Raw genomic sequence first — 24182 nt, forward strand, 5'->3', positions numbered from 1 at the left:
TATCTACTGTCATCGAGGACTAAAACAGTTGGAGTATATCTACTGTCCTGGAGGACTAAAACAGTTGGAGTATATCTACTGTCATCGAGGACTAAAACAGTTGGAGTATATCTACTGTCCTGGAGGACTAAAACAGTTGGAGTATATCTACTGTCCTGGAGGACTAAAACAGTTGGAGTATATCTACTGTCATCGAGGACTAAAACAGTTGGAGTATATCTACTGTCCTGGAGGACTAAAACAGTTGGACTATATCTACTGTCCTGGAGGACTAAAACAGTTGGAGTACATCTACTGTCCTGGAGGACTAAAACAGTTGGAGTATATCTACTGTCCTGGAGGACTAAAACAGTTGGACTATATCTACTGTCCTGGAGGACTAAAACAGTTGGAGTACATCTACTGTCCTGGAGGACTAAAACAGTTGGAGTATATCTACTGTCCTGGAGGACTAAAACAGTTGGACTATATCTACTGTCATCGAGGACTAAAACAGTTGGAGTATATCTACTGTCATCGAGGACTAAAACAGTTGGAGTATATCTACTGTCCTGGAGGACTAAAACAGTTGGAGTATATCTACTGTCTCTGGAGGACTAAAACAGTTGGAGTATATCTACTGTCCTGGAGGACTAAAACAGTTGGAGTATATCTACTGTCATGGAGGACTAAAACAGTTGGAGTATATCTACTGTCATCGAGGACTAAAACAGTTGGAGTATATCTACTGTCCTGGAGGACTAAAACAGTTGGAGTATATCTACTGTCATGGAGGACTAAAACAGTTGGAGTATATCTACTGTCATGGAGGACTAAAACAGTTGGAGTATATCTACTGTCCTGGAGGACTAAAACAGTTGGAGTATATCTACTGTCCTGGAGGACTAAAACAGTTGGAGTATATCTACTGTCCTGGAGGACTAAAACAGTTGGAGTATATCTACTGTCCTGGAGGACTAAAACAGTTGGAGTATATCTACTGTCCTGGAGGACTAAAACAGTTGGAGTATATCTACTGTCATCGAGGACTAAAACAGTTGGAGTATATTTACTGTCCTGGAGGACTAAAACAGTTGGAGTATATCTACTGTCATGGAGGACTAAAACAGTTGGAGTACATCTACTGTCCTGGAGGACTAAAACAGTTGGACTATATCTACTGTCCTGGAGGACTAAAACAGTTGGAGTATATCTACTGTCCTGGGGGACTAAAACTACTGTCCCCCTCATATTCGTCAGTAAGAATTAAATCCCTGAAAAACAGTACGTACATGTTGCCAACAACACACATGATGATGTAAATACAAATGTTCAAGTTTGTGTGTTACCATGCCGTTATCAGGAGCCAAAAGTGTCACCCTGTGTAGCCTTTACAGCGTCACTGTGTTACATTTAGGTTGTCGGTTCGTTGGGTCTACATCAATTCCCAAGGACAACTTGACTTCCTGAAACAAAAGGCTGCCATCTGATTGGCCATCTGATATCTATCTATCTATCTATCTATCTATCTATCTATCTATCTATCTATCTATCTATCTATCTATCTATCTATCTATCTATCTATCTATCTATCTATCTATCTGCGTTGGTGGTCCCAGCTGCATATTCTCCCAGGGACTGATGAATCTACTGTCTCCACCCTATTGGTTAAAGACACAACCTCTGACCCCTACAATAGAAGGTCATTAGTTATTGACCACTCTGACCCAGCTGCTACTGGCAATTTTAAATTAAAATGTTTTTTAAATAGTGTGGTTAATAACTATACAGACAAACTCATAGTGAACAACAGTTCCAAATGATATATCTATGAAATATAGATGCACGATACTGTAAACTGTAGATGGCTTATAAGCTTGATGTTAATGGGATTTCAAGTTAAGAGTCTAGAGACTAAAGAGAGTAGCAATCATGATTAGATGTAGGAGTGATTATCTGAATGAGACAAGGCAGTTTTCATCCTCCCACTGTATTGTGTAAGAGCATAGAAATAGAATGAATAGAATGGACGTCCCCATTCAAGTCAATGACGGCATACCAGTCAAAATGGCCAGGTTTAGAGGTTCCAAGCCGTTCTATTAATTATATATCTACGTGTAAGTGGTCCCAGTGAGAGGTCAAGTGGGAGGGGCCAGCAAACAGCTGGTGCTGTCGACCACACTCCCACAGCCCTCCTCTCCCTCTACGCCCTCCTCTCTCCCCTTCTCCTCTTCTACCTTCCTCCTGTTTCTCCCCTCTTCTCACCACCTCTCTCTCTTCCTCCTGCTGCTGCCACCCCTCTACCTTCCTGTATTCCTCTATACTAACCCCCTCCTCTCTAACCTTCTCTCTTTCCACTACCATCATCCTCTGTCTGTCTGTGTGTGTGTGTGTGTGTGTGTGTGTGTATTTCTCTGCTTCCCGTTCTTAAGTTTAGTTTTTGAGTCTTTTACTTTGGGTTTTGTACACCAGCTTCAAACAGCTGAATATACAATATTTGGGGTTATTGAAAAGATATTTCACAGCGGTTTAGATGGTACAGTGATCCTTTAATTGTTTGTTTCTTGCTTGTTTTGTCACAAACTGAAATTAGGCAAACTATTCGAATTTTAGAAACCAGGAAACGGCGAAGCAATTTCTGCATTCACTTTTAAACTGTAATATGAGAAAAATGAACATTACTTTGTATTATGTATGTATTAAATGTTTGGCTGTCCAAAGGTTGAAAGAAGATATGGAAAATCCTGAATGAATATGTGATTTGAACTAAATATATGAAAAGATACACAATTTAAGATTGTACCTGCAACCTCCACATTTCTACTTTCAGTCACAAAAAAGTGGTGCAATACGTAGTGGATAGTGAGCCATTCAGAATGCAGCCTAACACTAGATGGCTGACTTCACAGAATGACAATGAGATGGATAGACATAGATGGGAAATACACCGTCTTTGCTCCATAGTAAATACTGTAAAGGCTGTGTGTTGTAGTTGTGAGAGAGAGTTGGACTACATCATTAATTAGCCATTCACATTGAACAGCTAATTGAATTCTTACTGGAGTTTGACACTGTCTGACCTCCCTAAGCCCCGGGTCCCTACTGAGAGAAACACACATGCATGCCCACAATGCAAAGCTGGGGAGTTTGATCTAAAGCCACTGATGAAAGCCGGTGCAACTCCAACTTTGATTTTGACATTATGTTGAAATACTGTAGACAGCTCAGAGCAACATGTGAAAACAGAGCACTATGTTCACTGTGTGCTTGTGTCCTGAACACGAGATGGTCCCTGCTCCTTAAACACACACTCTCTTCTCCCTCCTCTGTCCCTCCCTCTCTCTCCCCCTGGCCCATCTATCTCCCTCGACCCCACCTCTCTCTCTCCCCCCCTTCCCCCGTTGATCCTTTAACCACATCTCTCCCTTTCTCTCTCCCTTTCTCTCTCTCTCTCTCTCTCTCTCTCTCTCTCTCGCTGTCTCTCTCAATTCAATTCAATTCAAGGGGCTTTATTGTCATGGGAAACATATGTTTACATTGCCAAAGCAAGTGAAATAGATAATAAACTAAATTGAAATAAACAATAAATGTTAACCGTAAACATTACTCTCACAGAAGTTCCAAAAGAATAGAGAGATTTCAAATGTCATATTATGTGCAAATAGTACAAAAGGGAAAATAAATAAACATAAATATGGGTTGTATTTACAATGGTGTTTGTTCTTCACTGGTTGACCTTTTCTTGTGGCAACAGGTCACAAATCTTGCTGCTGTGATGGCACAATGTGGTATTTCACCCAGTAGATATTGGAGTTTATCAAAATTGGGTTTGTTTTCTAATTCTTTGTGGGTCTGTGTAATCTGAGGGAAATATGTGCCTCTAATATGGTCATACATTTGGCAGGAGTTTAGGAAGTGCAGCTCAGCCTGTCTTCTCTTGAGAGCCAGGTCTGTCTACGGCGGCCTTTCTCAATGGCAAGGCTACTATGCTCACTGAGTCTGTACATAGTCAAAGCTTTCCTTAAGTTTGGATGAGTCACAGTGGTCAGGTATTTTTCCACTGTGTACTCTCTGTTCAGGGCCAAATAGCATTCTAGTTTGCTCAGTTTTTTTGTTAATTCTTTCCAATGTGTCAAGTAATTATCTTTTTGTTTTCTCATGATTTGGTTGGGTCTAATTGTGGTGCTGTCCTGGGGCTCTGTGGGTTCTGTTGTGTTTGTGAACAGAGCCCCAGGACCAGCTTGCTTAGGGGACTCTTCTCCAGGTTCATCTCTCTGTAGGTGATGGCTTTGTTGTGGAAGGTTTGGGAATCGCTTCCTTTTAGGTGGTTGTAGAATTGAACGTCTCTTTTCAGGGGTTTTGATAATTAGCGGGTATCGGCCTAATTCTGCTCTGCATGCATTATTTGGTGTTTTACGTTGTAACCAGGGGATATCTTTGCAGAATTCTGCATGCAGAGTCTCAATTTGGTGATTGTCCCATTTTGTGAATTCTTAGTTGGTGAGTGGACCCCAGACCAGACTTCACAACCATAAAGGGCAATGGGTTCTATAACTGATTCAAGTATTTTTTAGCCAGATCCTAATTGGTATGTTGAATTTTATGTGATGGCATAGAAGGCCCTTCTTGCCTTGTCTCTCTCGCTCCCTCTCTCTCTCTTGCTCTCCCTCTCTTACTCTCCCTCTCTCTAACACTTTCATTCTCCCTCTGTCCCTCTCTCCCTCTATCTGTTCCCCCTGTTCTCTAGAGACTAGCCCAGGGCTGTGTGGGTGTGGAAACCAGCTCAGATCAAACACACACTGAGCTTGTCTCCCTCTGACTGCAACCTCTCTATACCTCTCTCTCTCGTTCTCGCTCACTCTTTCCCAATCCTTCCCTCTCTCCTCTCCCTCTGACTGCTCCTTCCCTCTCTCTCTCCCTACATCGTCCTCTCTCTCCACCAGTGCAGTGAACACCAGCTTCAGAGCGAAAGAGAATGGAAAAAAAGAGAGAGAGGGACACAAGAGGTGAGAGAGGAAAATGGAAAGAGGTAGACATGGAAGCCAAACGAGAGGGAGAGAAGCAAGAGAAATGCACAGAATGAGAAAGAGAGGAATACAAAGTGAGAATAGAAAATGTATATTAGGAGTATGGTGAGAAAGAAAACTGGGAAAGAGACGGAGAGAGAGAGAGAGAGAGAGAGAGGAGGAAAGAAAGAGTGAGAGAGCACCAGTGGATGGAGGATGGAGACAGACCTGCTAGCTACAGCAGCTCTACAGTAAATCAGAGAGGAGAGAGCAGAGGCCAGAGAAGCCTCGTCATCAGCCTGATCTCTCTCTCTTCCCTCTCCCCCTCTCTCTCCACCTCCCTCCCTCTCTATCCTCTCCCTCTCTCTCTCTCCATACTCTCCTTTTTCTCTCTCCCTCTCCCTCACTCTCTAAGCATTTAATAAGTGTAAATTACAGCTCCATGACAATAATTATCATCATTAACGTCATCATCTTCAGACAACACCTCTCATTAGCTCAGGGTCTACTGGCAAAATAACTATTAGCCAAACAGACAGCGCTACGATCGATTGGAAGTCACTATAGGCCCCATAAACAACAAAAGCAACAACAACAGCCTACACACAAATATTTTTTCAAATTTTACAGTCGTGGCCAAAAGTTTTGAGAATGACACAAATATTAATTTCTCACAAAGTCTGCTACCTCAGTTTGTATCATGGCAATTTGCAAATACTCCAGAATGTTATGAAGAGTGATCAGATGAATTGCAATTCATTGCAAAGTTCCTCTTTGCCATGCAAGCGAACTGAATCCCCAAAAAAACATTTCCACTGCATTTCAGCCCTGCCACAAAAGGACCAGCTGACATCATGTCAGTGATTCTCTCATTTACACAGGTGTGAATGTTGACGAGGACAAGGCTGGAGATCACTCGGTCATGCTGATTGAGTTCAAATAACAGACTGGAAGCTTCAAAAGGAGGGTGTTGCTTGGAATCATTGTTTTCCTCTGTCGACCATGGTTACCTGCAAGGAAACATGTGCCGTCATCATTGCTTTGCACAAAAAGGGCTTCACAGGCAAGGATATTGCTGCCAGTGAGATTGCACCTAAATCAACCATTTATCGGATCATCAAGAACTTCAAGGAGAGCGGTTCAATTGTTGTGAAGAAGGCTTCAGGGCGCTCAAGAAAGTCCAGCAAGTGCCAAGACCGTCTCCTAAAGTTGATTCAGCTGCGGCATCGGGGTACCACCAGTACAGAGCTTGCTCAGTAATGGCAGCAGGCAGGTGTGAGTGCATCTGCACGCACAGTGAGGCGAAGATTTTTGGAGGATGGCCTGGTGTCAAGAAGGGCAGCAAAGAAGCCACTTCTCTCCAGGAAAAACATCAGGGACAGACTGATATTCTGCAAAAGGTACAGGGATTGGACTGCTGAGGACTGGGGTAAAGTCATTTTCTCTGATGAATCCCCTTTCCGATTGTTTGGGGCATCCGGCAAAAAGCTTGTCCGGAGAAGACAAGGTGAGCGCTACCATCAGTCCTGTGTCATGCCAACAGTAAAGCATCCTGAGACCATTCATGTGTGGGGTTGCTTCTCAGCCAAGGGAGTGGGCTCACTCACAATTTTGCCTAAGAACACAGCCATGAATAAAGAATGGTACCAACACATCCTCCGAGAGCAACTTCTCCCAACCATCCAGGAACAGTTTGGTGACGAACAATGCCTTTTCCAGCATGATGGAGCACCTTGCCATAAGGCAAAAGTGATAACTAAGTGGCTCGGGGAACAAAACATCGATATTTTGGGTCCATGGCCAGGAAACTCCCCAGACCTTAATCCCATTGAGAACTTGTGGTCAATCCTCAAGAGGCGGGTGGACAAACAAAAACCCACAAATTCTGACAAACTCCAAGCATTGATTATGCAAGAATGGGCTGCCATCAGTCAGCATGTGGCCCAGAAGTTAATTGACAGCATGCCAGGGCGGATTGCAGAGGTCTTGAAAAAGAAGGGTCAACACTGCAAATATTGACTCTTTGCATCAACTTCATGTAATTGTCAATAAAAGCCTTTGACACGTATGAAATGCTTGTAATTATACTTCAGTATTCCATAGTAACATCTGACAAAAATATCTAAAGACACTAAACTTTGTGGAAATTAATATTTGTGTCATTCTCAAAACGTTTGGCCACGACTGTACATGTCTAAAATATCTTCAACATTTAACATAACCTCTCAAAGAGCTGGTTGAGTGCAATAGGAAAGATGGAAGATACCATTCAGAGCAGTAAAAGAGGGGTGGATAGTGAAGGATGATATGGCTGCCACTACTACAGAAACATATGATGCCCCTCCCTGTTGGTATTTAGATAAATCATTCTCGCCTCAAAGGCTGGAATCAACTGAATATACCCTCAGACGTTGGAGGACTGACACGGTGTGTGTTCTACAGTGTCAACAAAAATATTCATTTGGCTCCATCATTTTGTCCCTCAATAGAATAGTCCCTGTTATTGTGGTTTGGTCAAGTGAACGCCACCCGCGTCCATCTCCACAAAGTCACACAAACATACTGTATACACACTCTCTCACACAAACATACTGTATACACACTCTCTCACACAAACATACTGTATACACACTCTCTCACACAAACATACTGTATACACACTCTCTCACACAAACATACTGTATACACACTCTCACATAAACATACTGTATACACACTCTCTCACACAAACATACTGTATACACACTCTCTCTCTCCCCCTTCTCTCTCTTTCCCCTCTCTCTGTCGCTCTCTCTCTCCCCCTCTCTCTCTCCGTCTCTCTCTCTCCGTCTCTCTCTCTCCCCTTTCTCTCTCTCTCACCGCTCTCTGTCTCTCTCTCCCCCCTCTCTCTCCTCTTTCTCTCTCTCTCCCCCCCTCTCTCTGTCTCTCTCTCCCCTCTCTCTGTCTCCCCTCTCTCTGTCTCTCTCTCCCGCCTCTCTCCTCTCTCTCTCTCTCCCCCATCTCTCTCTGTCTCTCTCTCTCTCCCCTCTCTCTCTCTGTCTCTCTCTCCCCCCTTCTATGTCTCTCTCTCTATCCTTCTCTGTCTCTCTCTAGCTGGCCTGGCCGTAAGCCAGTGAATAATTCAAATTGTACAGATTGAATGTAGATCATTGGCTCTACATGGGGATAAAACACTAAAGCTGGTCACCTCTCTCTCTCCCCACCACCATCTAAACCGTATATATTTCTCTCTCTCTTTATTGTTCCCTCTCTCTCTCTCTATTGTTCCCTCTCTCTCTCTCTCTCTCTCCCCCCTCTCTCTCCGTCTCTCTCTCCCCCTTCTCTCTCTCACCCCTCTCTCTCTATTGTTCCTTCTCTCTCTCTATTGTTCTCTCTCTCTCCCCCTTGCTTTTTGTTTTTTCTCTCCAGCCCCTCCCTCTGCTCTCTCTTTCTCTGCCTCTTTTTCCCTCTCCCACCAACCCCCCTCTGTTTCTCTTTATCTCTCATTCCACCAACCTCCCGCTGTTTCTCTTTATCTCTCATTCCACCAACCTCCCTCTGTTTCTCTTTATCTCTCATTCCACCAACCTCCCTCTGTTTCTCTTTATCTCTCATTACACCACCTCCCTCTGTTTCTCTTTATCTCTCCATCTCTCATTACACCAACCTCCCTCTGTTTCTCTTTATCTCTCCATCTCTCATTACACCAACCTCCCTCTGTTTCTCTTTATCTCTCCATCTCTCATTACACCAACCTCCCTCTGTTTCTCTTTATCTCTCATTCCACCAACCTCCCTCTGTTTCTCTTTATCTCTCCATCTCTCATTACACCAACCTCCCTCTGTTTCTCTTTATCTCTCCATCTCTCATTACACCAACCTCCCTCTGTTTCTCTTTATCTCTCATTCCACTAACCTCCCTCTGTTTCTCTTTATCTCTCCATCTCTCATTCCACCAACCTCCCTCTGTTTCTCTTTATCTCTCCATCTCTCATTACACCAACCTCCCTCTGTTTCTCTTTATCTCTCCATCTCTCATTACACCAACCTCCCTCTGTTTCTCTTTATCTCTCCATCTCTCATTACACCAACCTCCCTCTGTTTCTCTTTATCTCTCCATCTCTCATTACACCAACCTCCCTCTGTTTCTCGTTATCTCTCCATCTCTCATTACACCAACCTCCCTCTGTTTCTCTTTATCTCTCCATCTCTCATTACACCAACCTCCCTCTGTTTCTCTTTATCTCTCATTCCACTAACCTCCCTCTGTTTCTCTTTATCTCTCCATCTCTCATTACACCAACCTCCCTCTGTTTCTCTTTATCTCTCATTCCACTAACCTCCCTCTGTTTCTCTTTATCTCTCCATCTCTCATTACACCACCTCCCTCTGTTTCTCTTTATCTCTCCATCTCTCATTACACCAACCTCCCTCTGTTTCTCTTTATCTCTCCATCTCTCATTACACCAACCTCCCTCTGTTTCTCTTTATCTCTCATTCCACTAACCTCCCTCTGTTTCTCTTTATCTCTCCATCTCTCATTACACCACCTCCCTCTGTTTCTCTTTATCTCTCCATCTCTCATTACACCAACCTCCCTCTGTTTCTCTTTATCTCTCCATCTCTCATTACACCACCTCCCTCTATTTCTCTTTATCTCTCCATCTCTCATTACACCAACCTCCCTCTGTTTCTCTTTATCTCTCCATCTCTCATTACACCAACCTCCCTCTGTTTCTCTTTATCTCTCATTCCACTAACCTCCCTCTGTTTCTCTTTATCTCTCCATCTCTCATTCCACCACCTCCCTCTGTTGCTCTTTATCTCTCCATCTCTCATTACACCAACCTCCCTCTGTTTCTCTTTATCTCTCCATCTCTCATTACACCAACCTCCCTCTGTTGCTCTTTATCTCTCATTCCACCAACCTCCCTCTGTTTCTCTTTATCTCTCCATCTCTCATTCCACCAACCTCCCTCTGTTTCTCTTTATCTCTCCATCTCTCATTACACCAACCTCCCTCTGTTGCTCTTTATCTCTCCATCTCTCATTACACCAACCTCCCTCTGTTTCTCTTTATCTCTCATTCCACTAACCTCCCTCTGTTTCTCTTTCTCTCTCCATCTCTCATTCCACCACCTCCCTCTGTTGCTCTTTATCTCTCCATCTCTCATTCCACCACCTCCCTCTGTTGCTCTTTATCTCTCCATCTCTCATTCCACCACCTCCCTCTGTTGCTCTTTATCTCTCCATCTCTCATTCCACTAACCTCCCTCTGTTTCTCTTTATCTCTCCATCTCTCATTCCACCACCTCCCTCTGTTGCTCTTTATCTCTCCATCTCTCATTCCACCACCTCCCTCTGTTGCTCTTTATCTCTCCATCTCTCATTCCACCACCTCCCTCTGTTGCTCTTTATCTCTCCATCTCTCATTCCACCAACCTCCATCTGTTTCTCTTTATCTCTCCATCTCTCATTCCACCAACCTCCCTCTTTCTCTCTTTATCTCTCCATCTCTCATTCCACCAACCTCCCTCTGTTTCTCTTTATCTCTCCATCTCTCATTCCACCAACCTCCCTCTGTTTCTCTTTATCTCTCCATCTCTCATTACACCAACCTCCCTCTTTCTCTCTTTATCTCTCCATCTCTCATTCCACCAACCTCCCTCTGTTTCTCTTTATCTCTCCATCTCTCATTCCACCAACCTCCCTCTGTTTCTCTTTATCTCTCCATCTCTCATTACACCAACCTCCCTCTGTTTCTCTTTATCTCTCCATCTCTCATTCCACCACCTCCCTCTGTTGCTCTTTATCTCTCATTCCACCAACCTCACTCTGTCCCTCTTTATCTCAGCATCTCTCATTCCACCCACCTCCCTCTGCTGCTCTTTATCTCTGCATCTCTCATTCCACCAACCTCCCTCTGTCCCTCTGCTGCTCTTTATCTCTGCATCTCTCATTCCACCAACCTCCCTCTGTCCTCCTTTATCTCTCCATATCTCATTCCACCAACCTCCCTCTGTCCCTCTGTTGCCTTTTATCTCTGCATCTCTCATTCCACCAACGTCCCTCTGTTCCTCTTTATCTCTGCATCTCTCATTCCACCAATCTCCCTCTGTGACTCTTTCTCTCTCCATCTCTCATTACAACAATCTCCCTCTGTTGCTCTTTATCTCTGCATCTCTCATTCCACCAACCTCCCTCTGTCCCTCTTTATCTCTCATTCCACCAATCTCCCTTTGTCCCTCTGTTGCTCTTTATCTCTGCATCTCTCATTCCACCAACCTCCCTCTGCCCCTCTGTTGCTCTTTATCTCTGCATCTCTCATTCCACCAACCTCCCTCTGTCCCTCTGTTGCTCTTTATCTCTGCATCTCTCATTCCACCAATCTCCCTTTGTCCCTCTGTTGCTCTTTATCTCTGTATCTCTCATTCCACCAACCTCCCTCTGCCCCTCTGTTGCTCTTTATCTCTGCATCTCTCATTCCACCAATCTCCCTTTGTCCCTCTGTTGCTCTTTATCTCTGTATCTCTCATTCCACCAACCTCCCTCTGTCCCTCTGTTGCTCTTTATCTCTGCATCTCTCATTCCACCAATCTCCCTTTGTCCCTCTGTTGCTCTTTATCTCTGTATCTCTCATTCCACCAACCTCCCTCTGTCCCTCTGTTGCTCTTTATCTCTCGGTCTCTCACTCCACCAACCTCCCTCTGTGACTTTCTCTTTTCCCCTCCTCTATTCAACCTCCTGTATCGCTTTCACTACTCCTCTCTTCACCCCAGTACCTCCCTCTGCCTCTCTTTCACACTCTCTTCTCTTGGGTCCCTCCCTTTTCTTTCTCTCTCTCTCTCTTTCTGTACACCCTTCCTTCTGACTCTCTTTTGCTTCCTCTTCTCTTGTCCATCCCTCTGCATCTCTCTTTCACTATGCCTCTCTCTCCTTTCTCTTCTCCTGTCCCTCCCTCTGCATCTCTCTTTCACTATGCCTCTCTCTCCTTTCTCTTCTCTTGTCCCTCCCTCTGCATCTCTCTTTCACTATGCCTCTCTCTCCTTTCTCTTCTCCTGTCCCTCCCTCTGCATCTCTCTTTTACTATGCCTCTCTCTCCTTTCTCTTCCTCTGCCCCCCACTCTCCTCTTCCCTCATTCTCTCGCTCGTCCTTTCTTCTGCCCATGTCTTTGTAGCCTCCCTCTCTCCTCTGTTCTAGACCCACATCCAGCAGGCGTCTCTTTAGGCACCCATTTTAATATTCTCTCTTTCCTTTTATGTGGAGGAAAACCATGCAGAACACACACACACACACACACACACACACACACACACACACACACACACAGCACTGCTATACTCAGTGTGTGGACTGCTACAGTGCTCGGAGGTTTCATCATCAGTAATTACAGTCTATAAGGAGAGAGTTCAGATCTGTACAATTACTATGTAGACCTAATCAGGACACTCACACATTTGCAGGTGCGGACTCACTCACACACGCACGCACACACACACACATGGCGAAAACGCATATGGAACGTACGCACGCAAGTGCACACACCACACACACCACACACACACACACAGACACACACACACACACGCACACACACACACCTTCAGAAAGAGACAGAAAGTAAGAGGGAGATTGCCCCAGCTCTCCCGTGTATCCTCCCTGGGGAATCCCACACAGCAGGCAGGTCACCCACAGCTCCACACAGTAAGGACAACAGCAGCATGTTCCACCACAGACAGACAGAGCCACAACCCTGGAGCTTTACTACAACGATCACACAGCTACTGTTAGAAACTGGCTGGTTCCAGCCCTGAATGCTCATTGGCTGAAAGCCGTGGTATATCACGGTTATGACAAAACATGTATTTTTACTGCTCTAATTATGTTGTTAACCAGTTTATAAAGCAATAAGGCACCTCTGGGGTTTGTGATATATGGCCAATATACCACGGCCAATATACTCTGCATTGCGTCGTGCCTAAGAACAGCCCTTAGCCGTGGTATATTGGCCATATACCACACCTCCTCTGGCCTTGTTGTTTAATTATACAATGTCTACACTATCTACCACTTCTGGACATTTCCCCTCCGTCTCCTCTCTCTCTCCTCTCTGTCCCCTCTTCTGTCACCGTGGCCCTCAGGAGACAAAAATACACTGATTTCAAGCTACAGCTTGTCCCTGGGAAGAAGACAGTGAGAGACAGAGAGATGGAGGTAACATCACGTGAGACACTGTGTTCGTGATTGCACACTGAAGCGTGAATGACCCAAATGGTGAATCTTTCTGAACAGTGCCAGGCAGTGGGCTGACCGCACCGTGTGTGTGTGGTGTGTGTATGTGTGTGTGTGTGTGGTGTGTGTGTGTGTGTCTCTGTGTGTGTGTGTGTGTGTGTGTGTGTGTGTGTGTGTGTGTGTGTGTGGTGTGTGTGTGTGTCTGTGTGGTGTGTGTGTGTGTGTGTGTGTGTGTGTGTGTGTGTGTGTGTGTGTGTGTGTGTGTGTGTGTGTGTGTGTGTGTGTGGTGTGTGTGTGTGTGTGTGGTGTGTGTGTGTGTGTGTGCCTCCCTGAGGTAATTGATCGTGCTGAACAGGTGTTACTGTATCACCTGCCGCACGTGTACACACCAGGTTCTCTGTCAGCTGTGACTGATCTGTGCTCTACACCAGACGGACGAGACTCAGACACCATCTTCATGGGCCACAGACAGACACCAGGGTGCGTGTGTTGTACATATTCATTTGCATAACAATCATCTCCATAGTGTCTGAAAAAAGTGGCGATTGATTGAATCACTCGTCTTGATTGATCAGTGTTCATGTCCACACACACACTTGAATTGTTGCGCAATTAATGACCGAACACCATGCATCAGTGTCTATGTCTGCTCTTTCTAGCTATCTCTCTCTTTCCCCTCCCGCATTGCCACTATCTCTCTCTTTCCCCTCCCTCTCTCTCTCTCCATCTCTCTCTGACACCATCTGTTCCTCTCTCTAGTCGTCTGTGTGGTTTTCACACGTCCTGGGTATGTTTTGGCCACATTCACTTTCATCATGTGAGACAAAAAGAGAGGAAGAGGAAGAGGGATGGAGAGAGGGGGGAAGAGGGGAAGTGGAGGAAGGAGATAGATAGAAAGAGACAAGGGAGAGAGCAAAAGAGAGAGAGAGATGAGGGAGGGAGATGACAGGGAGGGAGGTGGGGGTGGATAGGAGGGTTGTCAAAAAGTTGCGTGTCGGGAGAATGTTTTGCATTTTAGCTAACCCTAACCCTTTTCCTAACCTGCTAAATAAATGTCCTAACATTCTGAGTAAGTTCTCCTGACCTGCTAAATAAATGTCCTAACCTTCTGAGTAAGTTCTCCTGACCTGCTAAATAAATGTCCTAACCTTCTGAGTAAGTTCTCCTGACCTGCTAAATAAAGTTCCTAACCTTCTGAGTAAGTTCTTCTGACCTGCTAAATAAATGTCCTAACCTTCTGAGTAAGTTCTCCTGACCTGCTAAATAAATGTCCTAACCTTCTGAGTAAGTTCTCCTGACCTGCTAAATAAAGTTCCTAACCTTCTGAGTAAGTTCTTCTGACCTGCTAAATAAATGTCCTAACCTTCTGAGTAAGTTCTCCTGACCTGCTAAATAAAGTTCCTAACCTTCTGAGTAAGTTCTCCTGACCTGCTAAATAAAGTTCCTAACCTTCTGAATAAGTTCTTCTGACCTGCTAAATAAATGTCCTAACCTTCTGAGTAAGTTCTCCTGACCTGCTAAATAAATGTCCTAACCTTCTGAGTAAGTTCTCCTGACCTGCTAAATAAATGTCCTAACCTTCTGAGTAAGTTCTCCTGACCTGCTAAGAAAAGTTAATTCTGACTGTAGCTGTATACCATCTAGTCAAAACCAGAGAGTTTTGGATGGTGCTTTAGCCCCCGTTTGCTGATATCAGCATTCTGCTCTGCACCCCTACCTCACCACACACACACACACACACACACACACACGCACACGCACACGCACACACACACACACACACACACACACACACACACACACACACAATCAGAATCTCCATCACCATCATCATCAGCACCCCCCTCCTCCTCCTCATAGTCCTCCTTCACACTATGTTCATCCTCATCCTCCCCGTAGGCCTACAGTACACCACCCTCCTGGATGATTCCTGTGTAACTAAGCTATATATCAACTCCTTAAACATAACTAGATCTACTGATCTGGTAATAATACAGTAATTAACACAAAGCTAAAATAGTGTCAGTTGTAGACCCCCAACCACCCAAACCCAGATCCAACCACCCCAACCCAGATCCAACCACCCAAACCACCCAAACCCAGATCCAACCCCCCAACCACCCAAACCCAGTTCCAACCACCCCAAACACCCAAACCCAGATCCAACCCCCCCAACCACCCAAACCCAGATCCAACCACCCCAACCACCCAAACCCAGATCCAACCACCCAAACCACCCAAACCCAGATCCAACCCCCCAACCACCCAAACCCAGTTCCAACCACCCCAAACCACCCAAACCCAGATCCAACCACCCCAACCACCCAACCACCTAAACCCAGATCCAACCACCCCAACCACCCAACCACTTAAACCCAGTTCCAACCACCCAACCACCCAAACCCAGTTCTAACCACCCAAACCCAGTTCCAACCACCCAACCACCCAAACCCAGTTCCAACCACCCAAACCCAGTTCCAACCACTCAACCACCCAAACCCAGATCCAACCACCCAAACCCAGTTCCAACCACCCAATCCCAGTTCCAACCACCCAAACACAGATCCAACCACCCAAACCCAGTTCCAACCACCCAACCACCCAAACCCAGTTCCAACCACCCAAACCCAGTTCCAACCACCCAAACCAGATCCAACCACCTAAACCCAGTTCCAACCACCCAACCACCCAAACCCAGATCCAACCACCCAACCACCCAAACCCAGTTCCAACCACCCAAACCCAGTTCCAACCACCCAACCACCCAAACCCAGTTCCAACCACCCAAACCCAGATCCAACCACCCAAACCCAGTTCCAACCACCCAAACCCAGTTCCAGGTGACGTCTTATTCATTTCATTGACGTATATTATCATTCATCAATTCATATCACAACTCTGCATGGTCCAACCAACCCACCACATAACATTTCATAGACCTGGATGTACCTCACAACACATACCATATCATAGACCTGGATGTACCACACACCACAACACATAACATATCATAGACCTGGATGTACCTCACACCACATAACATATCATAGACCTGGATGTACCACACAACAGATAACATATCATAGACCTGGATGTACCTCAACACATAACATATCATAGACCTGGATGTACCTCAACACATAACATAACATATCATAGACCTGGATGTACCTCAACACATAACATATCATAGACCTGGATGTACCACACAACACATAACATATCATAGACCTGGATGTACCACAACACATAACATATCATAGACCTGGATGTACCTCAACACATAACATATCATAGACCTGGATGTACCTCACAACACATAACATATCATAGACCTGGATGTACCTCACAACACATAACATAACATATCATAGACCTGGATGTACCTCACAACACATAACATATCATAGACCTGGATGTACCTCAACACATAACATATCATAGACCTGGATGTACCTCAACACATATCATAGACCTGGATGTACCTGACACCACATAACATATCATAGACCTGGATGTACCACACACCACATAACCCAACAGTACAGTATTTTAGGTCCAATTGGACTGCTGTATATGACAATAAACCGTTGTATTAACCCTAGCCCTATGGCCCAACCAACCAACACACCACACATAGGCCTAACACCACAACACATAGGCCTAACACCACAACACACATAGGCCTAACACCACAACACATAGGCCTAACTAGAGGTTGACCGATTAATCGGAATGGCCGATTAATTCATAACAATCGGTAATCGGTATTTTTGGCCACCGATTTTTATTTTTTTACACCTTTATTTAACTAGGCAAGTCAGATTAAGAACACATTCTTATTTTCAATGACGGCCTAGGAACGGGGGTTAACTGCCTTGTTCAGAGGGGATTCGGGGATTCGTTTTTGCAAGCTTCCGGTTACTAGTCCAACGCTCTAACCACCTGCCTTACATTGCACTCCACGAGGAGCCTGCATGGCAGGCTGACTACCTGTTACGCGAGGGCAGCAAGAAGCCAAGGTAAGTTGCTAGCTAGCATTAAACTTATCTTATAAAAAACAATCAATCTTAACATAATCACTAGTTAACTACACATGGTTGATGATATTACTAGTTTATCTAACGTGTCCTGCGTTGCATATAATCGATGCGGTGCCTGTTCATTTCTCATCGAATCACAGCCTACTTTGACAAACGGGTGATGATTTAACAAGCACATTTGCGAAAAAAGCACTGTCGTTGCACCAACGTACCTAACCATAAACATCAATGCCTTTCTTTAAAATCAATACACAAGTATATATTTTTAAACCTGCATATTTAGTTAATATTGCCTGCTAACATGAATTTGTGTCACTTCTCTAGCGTTCCATGCAAGCAGTCAGGGTATATACAGCAGTTTGGGCCGCCTGGCTCATTGCGAACTGTGTGAAGTCCATTTATTCCTAACAAAGGCCGTAATTAATTTGCCAGAGTTGTACATAATTATGACATAACATTGAAGGTTGTGCAATGTAACAGGAATATTTAGACTTAGGGATGCCACCCGTTAGATAAAATACGGAACGGTTCCGTATTTCACTGAAATAATAAACGGTTCGTTTTCTAAATGATAGTTTCCGGATTCGACCATATTAATGACCAAAGGCTCGTATTTCTGTGTGTTATTATGTTATAATTAAGTCTATGATTTGATATTTGATAGACCAGTCTGACTGAGCGATGGTAGGCAGCAGCAGGCTCGTAAGCATTCATTCAAACAGCACCTTTGTGCGTTTTGCCAGCAGCTCTTCGCAATTCTTCAAGCATTGCGCTGTTTATGACTTCAAGCCTATCAACCCCCGAGATTAGGGTGGTGTAACCGATGTGAAATGGCTAGCTAGTTAGCGGGTGCGCGCTAATAGCGTTTCAAACATCACTCGCTCTGAGACTTGGGAGTGGTTGTTCCCCTTGCTCTACATGGGTAACGCTGCTTCGAGGGTGGCTGTTGTCGATGTGTTCCTGGTTCGAGCCCAGGTTGGAGCGAGGAGAGGGACGGAAGCTATATTGCTACACTGGCAATACTAAAGTGCCTATAAGAACATCCAATAGTCAAAGGTATATGAAATACAAATCGTATAGAGAGAAATAGTCCTATAATAACTACAACCTAAAACTTCTTACCTGGGAATATTGAAGACTCATGTCAAAAGGAACCACCAGCTTTCATATGTTCTCATGTTCTAAGCAAGGAACTTAAACGTTAGCTTTCTTACATGGCACATATTGCACTTTTAATTTCTTCTCCAACACTTTGTTTTTGCATTATTTAAACCAAATTGAACATGTTTCATTATTTATTTGAGGCTAAATTGATAGTATTGACGTATTATATTAAGTTAAAATAAGTGTTCATTAGGTATTGTTGTAATTGTCATTATTACAAATAAATAAATAAAAAATCGTCCGATTAATCGGGAGCAGCTTTTTTTGGTCCTCCAATAATCGGTATCGGCGTTGAAAAATCATAATCGGTCGAACTCTAGGCCTAACACCACAACACAAGCCTAACACCACAACACAAAGGCCTAACACCACAACACATAGGCCTAACACCACACCACAACACATAGGCCTAACACCACACCACACCACACATAGGCGTAACACCACAACACACATAGGCCTAACACCACAACACACATAGGCCTAACACCACCACACATAGGCCTAACACCACAACACATAGGCCTAACACCACAACACATAGGCCTAACACCACCACACATAGGCCTAACACCACCACACATAGGCCTAACACCACCACACATAGGCCTAACACCACAACACATAGGCCTCCCCACCACCACCAGGCCCACCACCACACATAGGCCTAACACCACCACACATAGGCCTAACACCACCACACATAGGCCTAACACCACCACACATAGGCCTAACACCACAACACATAGGCCTAACACCACAACACATAGGCCTAACACCACACCACCACACATAGGCCTAACACAACAACACATAGGCCTAACACCACCACACATAGGCCTAACACCACCACACATAGGCCTAACACCACAACACATAGGCCTAACACCACCACACATAGGCCTAACACCACAACACATAGGCCTAACACCTCAACACATAGGCCTAACACACAACCCCACACAACACAACACATAGGCCTAACACACAACCCCACACAACACAACACATAGGCCTAACACACAACCCCACACAACACAACACATAGGCCTAACACACAACCCCACACAACACAACACATAGGCCTAACACACAACCCCACACAACACACACTTGTACAGTACCTTAAATCCATTCGATCTGATATGATAATTCACCATTAGGTTATAAAAGGATATGGCCATTCAGTAATCTTTTTGGCAGCTTTTCTCACAAAGTTGTCCTCACTGAAGATGAAGAGAGAGCGGTTGAGTGTAAAGCAGCTTTGTCGGACCGGGATTGGGTTGTACAGAGCCATAGTCCGGGCCCGCTGGGCCATCGACTGCTTGTACACACGCTGGCCCCCCGGGGGTCCGCCTTGCCGGCTCCCGCCGCGGCCAGGGGCCCCCAGAGGACCGGCATTGCCACCGCCTCCACTTCCACCTCCGCCTCCTCCACCTCCTCGGTTCGGCACCTCGTCACCGAAGCGTGCCATTCTGTAGGGAGTGGGGAGACCAGACGGTGATCGTTAAGAAGGAACCAGAGAGGATAGTCACAGTGATCGTTCCACATTACACCCCATCGATCTCCGGAGGAAACACACATGCAGAACCTATAAGTGGCAGTGGGTCTTTCTTTCGGTCTGTCTGTCGGTCTGTCTGTTAGTCTATAGGTCTACAATACTCTCTCACTCTAGCAGGTCTTCACGGCCAAGACACCTCCATTGGAGAGAGCGGAAAAAAAGAGCTGAGGAGAGGAGAGGAGAGAGAGCTAGAGCGCAGAGGAGAGCTGAGGAGAGAGCAAACGGTGGCTTCACTTCTCTCGCTGTGTGTGCTTAGATTGGAAATGGAGAACGAGTGGGTGATGTGGGTGAGAGAGAGGTGGTGGCGTGGTTTGTTGTTCCAGGCGAGAGCAGTTCGTGGTTAAAAATCGCTATTTTAGCCTATTGATGATGTAAGAAGGTATTCCCAAAATGAATTGCAAAAATGTCAATGTCTTTTTTTTTTATCTCATTGAAAAAGGAGGATGGCATCCTTGACTTTTTTCATTGGAGGTGGACAGAATCCTCATGCAAATACGGTGGTACATTTCACTAGGTATACAAATCGATTAATTTAGCCCTAATCCTATGCGATAATAAGCTATGGATGACAGCAAGGTGATGAATTAAATCTAACAATCATTTCTAAATAACTAGCCTACATTATATATATACTGCGTCTTTTCCTCCAGTAGTTCAGCTTGAGAGGATCTGCAGTTGTCCTCGTTGGAGATAAAAATAGCCGAGAATAGAAAACGGGCGAAAATCCTTAATAATTAATAATTTTCAGTACCATCCGCAATGTTTGATAGCCTATAGTAGAGACGAGCAATAGCCAAATCCAGCCTTACGCCTCCTCTATGTTGGCTTATCCTCAAATGACGACGATAGGGCTTTCCTAAAACCTAACCCTAAGTCACATTTGTTGATATTTAGTGATTTTAGTTTTTTTCTCTCTCTCAAAGCAAGAAGCCGTGGTACTCAGGTTGGGGCGTGAGCGAGCGAGCATGCGTTTGGAGATGTTGGAAATACAGTCTATAGTCTATGAAAACAGGCTGTCCCGAGTCTTGGTCTTCCCTTTCTCTCCTTTACATAAAAAGAGGGGGAAGGGAGGGAGGAGAAAAGAGAAAAATCTATGCCACGGTAATCATCTATATTCCAAGGTTCGGAGAAGAATCCGAATGGGTGAATAGAATCCTAAAATGGATGAGGTGAAAACGGCCGTGAGAAGAAGTGGCATCATCAATTCTGTGCAGGAGACGTCGACCGACAGCTAGAGCAGCTGAAGCACGATCAGTTGGACTCTCACTCTAGTAGCAGCTCGTGTCTTCTCCGCCACCAGGCAAGGCGCGGGCGCAGCCAAGGTACCGCTTTCCCTCCATCACCCCCCCCCCCAAGCTCCACGCTCCCCCAAACCAAAAACCAAAGCCCCCGTCGCCCGCCCGCCGGTACGGTATGCTTTTCTTTTTCTTTTCACCTCGCCCTCGGGGGAAACGTTCTGTCACTCGCGGTAACGTTTGGTCCGGAGGCTATATCGTCTTGGAGATCTGCATGCCTTGGAGACCGAGCAATCCGGGGAGCTTGAGCGAGTGCGTGTGAGAGAGTGAGTCAGTGAGAGAGATAGAGAGAGGGAGGGAGAGAGGGAGTGAGTCAGTGAGAGAGAGAGCTTGCTTTCCTTCTATGCGATCAGCTGGCAGGTTGAGCTAGAGTAGGGCATCTGATCAATTTAATGCTACCAGAGCGCCGTCCTCAAATCTCTGGCCAAGCTTTGCAGCAGCACATGATGTGCCTCGAGCCACCCGCCCCGATTCACTTATCCGTTATCCGGTAGCTCTCCGGTAACTATCCAAGCAGCAAGATGGAGAAGCAAGCTGCTCATGGCTCTTCCCTCTGGCTCTGGCTCTACACGACGCCAAGTGTCAAAAGCACTAGCACCACAAACCGTACCCAGTCCAATTTGCCCTTTTCGCTATTTACACATACTGTAATGCGATGGAGAGAGAGAGAGAGAAACTCGGTTAAACCACAGGGTATTGGGGTATATATTGGGTGTATTAGGCTACATACAGGATATTGGAGTATATATTGGGTGTATTTGGCTACATACAGGATATTGGAGTATATATTGGGTGTATTTGGCTACATATAGGATATTGGGGTATATTATTGTGGTATATATTGGGTGTATTTGGCTACATACAGAGTATTGGGGTATATATCGGGGTATATATTAGGTGTATTACGCTACATATGGGGTATTGGGGTATATATTGGGTGTATTAGACTACATACAGGGTATTGGGGTATATATTAGGCTACAGATGGGGTATTGGGGTATATATTGGGGGTATATATTAGGTGTATTAGGCTACATATGGGGTATTGGGGTATATATTAGGTGTATTAGACTACATACAGGGTATTGGGGTATATATTAGGCTACAGATGGGGTATTGGGGTATATATTGGGGTTATATATTAGGTGTATTAGGCTACATATGGGGTATATATTAGGTGTATTCGGCTACATACGGGGTATTGGGGTATATATTAGGCTACAGACGGGGTATTGGGGTATATATTGGGGTATATATTAGGTGTATTAGGCTACATATGGGGTATTGGGGTACATATTAGGCTACAGATGGGGTATTTGGGTATATATTGGGGTATATATTAGGTGTATTTGGCTACATACAGGATATTGGGGTATATATTAGGTGTATTCGGCTACATACAGGGTATTGGGGTATATATTAGGCTACAGACGGGGTATTGGGGTATATATTGGGTTATATATTAGGTGTATTAGGCTACATATGGGATATTGGGGTATATATTGGGGTATATTTTGGGTGTATTTGGCTACATACGAGATATTGGGGTATATATATTGGGGTATATTTTGTGTGTATTTGGCTACATACAGGATATTGGGGTATATTATTGTGGTATATATTGGGTGTATTCGGCTACATACTGTCATGTTCTGACCAGTAAAGGGGTCATTTGTTATTGTAGTTTGGTCAGGACGTGGCAGGGGGGTATTTGTTTTATGTGGTTCGGGGTGTGTGTTTATGTAGAGGGGTGTTTGTTTAGAGTTTCCGGGGTTTTGGTCTATGTTCTACGTTAGTGTATTTCTATGTCTGATCTAGGGTGTTTAGTTCTATGTTTAGTTTATTGGGATTGGGCCTTCAATTGGAGGCAGCTGTTTCTCGTTGCCTCTGATTGAAGGCCCTATATATAGGGGTGTGTTTGTTATGGGTATTGTGGGAGGTTGTTTGTGCACTGCTATGGTTAGCCTGCATGACTGATTAGCTGTCGTTCGTTTTTTTTGTTTTGTTGTTTTTGTATAGTGTACGTCATAAAATAAAGATGAGCATTCACGTACCTGCTGCATTTTGGTCCACTTCCTACAACGGCCGTTACACATACAGGATATTGGGGTATATATTGGGTGTATTCGGCTACATACAGGATATTGGGGTATATATTGGGTGTATTCAGCTACATACAGGATATTGGGGTATATAATGGGTGTATTCGGCTACATACAGGATATTGGGGTATATATTGGGTGTATTCAGCTACATACAGGATATTGTGGTATATATTGGGTGTATTCGGCTACATACAGGATATTGGGGTATATATTGGGTGTATTTGGCTACATACAGGATATTGGGGTATATTATTGTGGTATATATTGGGTGTATTCGGCTACATACAGGATATTGGGGTTTATATTGGGTGTATTTGGCTACATTCAGGATATTGGGATATATTATTGTGGTATATATTGGGTGTATTCGGCTACATACAGGATATTGGGGTATATTATTGGGGTATATATTGGGTGTATTCGGCTACATACAGGATATTGGGGTATATTATTGGGGTATATATTGGGTGTATTCGGCTACATACAGGATATTGGGGTATATTATTGTGGTATATATTGGGTGTATTCAGCTACATACAGGATATTGGGGTATATATTGGGTGTATTCGGCTACATACAGGATATTGGGGTATATTATTGGGGTATATATTGGGTGTATTCGGCTACATACAGGATATTGGGGTTTATTATTGGGGTATATATTGGGTGTATTCGGCTACATACAGGATATTGGGGTATATTATTGGGGTATATATTGGGTGTATTCGGCTACATACAGGATATTGGGGTATATTATTGGGGTATATATTGGGTGTATTCGGCTACATACAGGATATTGGGGTATATTATTGGGGTAT

General features: G+C 44.6%; 1 protein-coding gene across 7 annotated transcripts in view; it reads right to left on the bottom strand.

Moving 5' to 3' along the window:
• Positions 1-21800, bottom strand: part of LOC106592565 (calcium voltage-gated channel subunit alpha1 Ab) — a 181969-nt gene extending 160169 nt beyond the window's left edge. For 6 of the 7 annotated variants that reach the window (XM_082958725.1, XM_082958728.1, XM_082958730.1 and 3 more), the window contains exon 1: positions 19582-21800. In XM_082958725.1, coding sequence (XP_082814851.1) covers positions 19582-19877 — 296 coding nt within the window. In that variant the 5' untranslated portion in view covers positions 19878-21800. The remainder of the gene's footprint in view (positions 1-19581) is intronic. The other variant, XM_082958727.1, reaches the window with a different exon arrangement.
• Between the last annotated feature and the right edge of the window lie 2382 nt (positions 21801-24182).

The sequence above is a fragment of the Salmo salar genome, chromosome 12 (genome assembly GCF_965601325.2).
Source record: "Salmo salar chromosome 12, fSalSal1, whole genome shotgun sequence".
Lineage (NCBI taxonomy): Eukaryota > Metazoa > Chordata > Actinopteri > Salmoniformes > Salmonidae > Salmo > Salmo salar.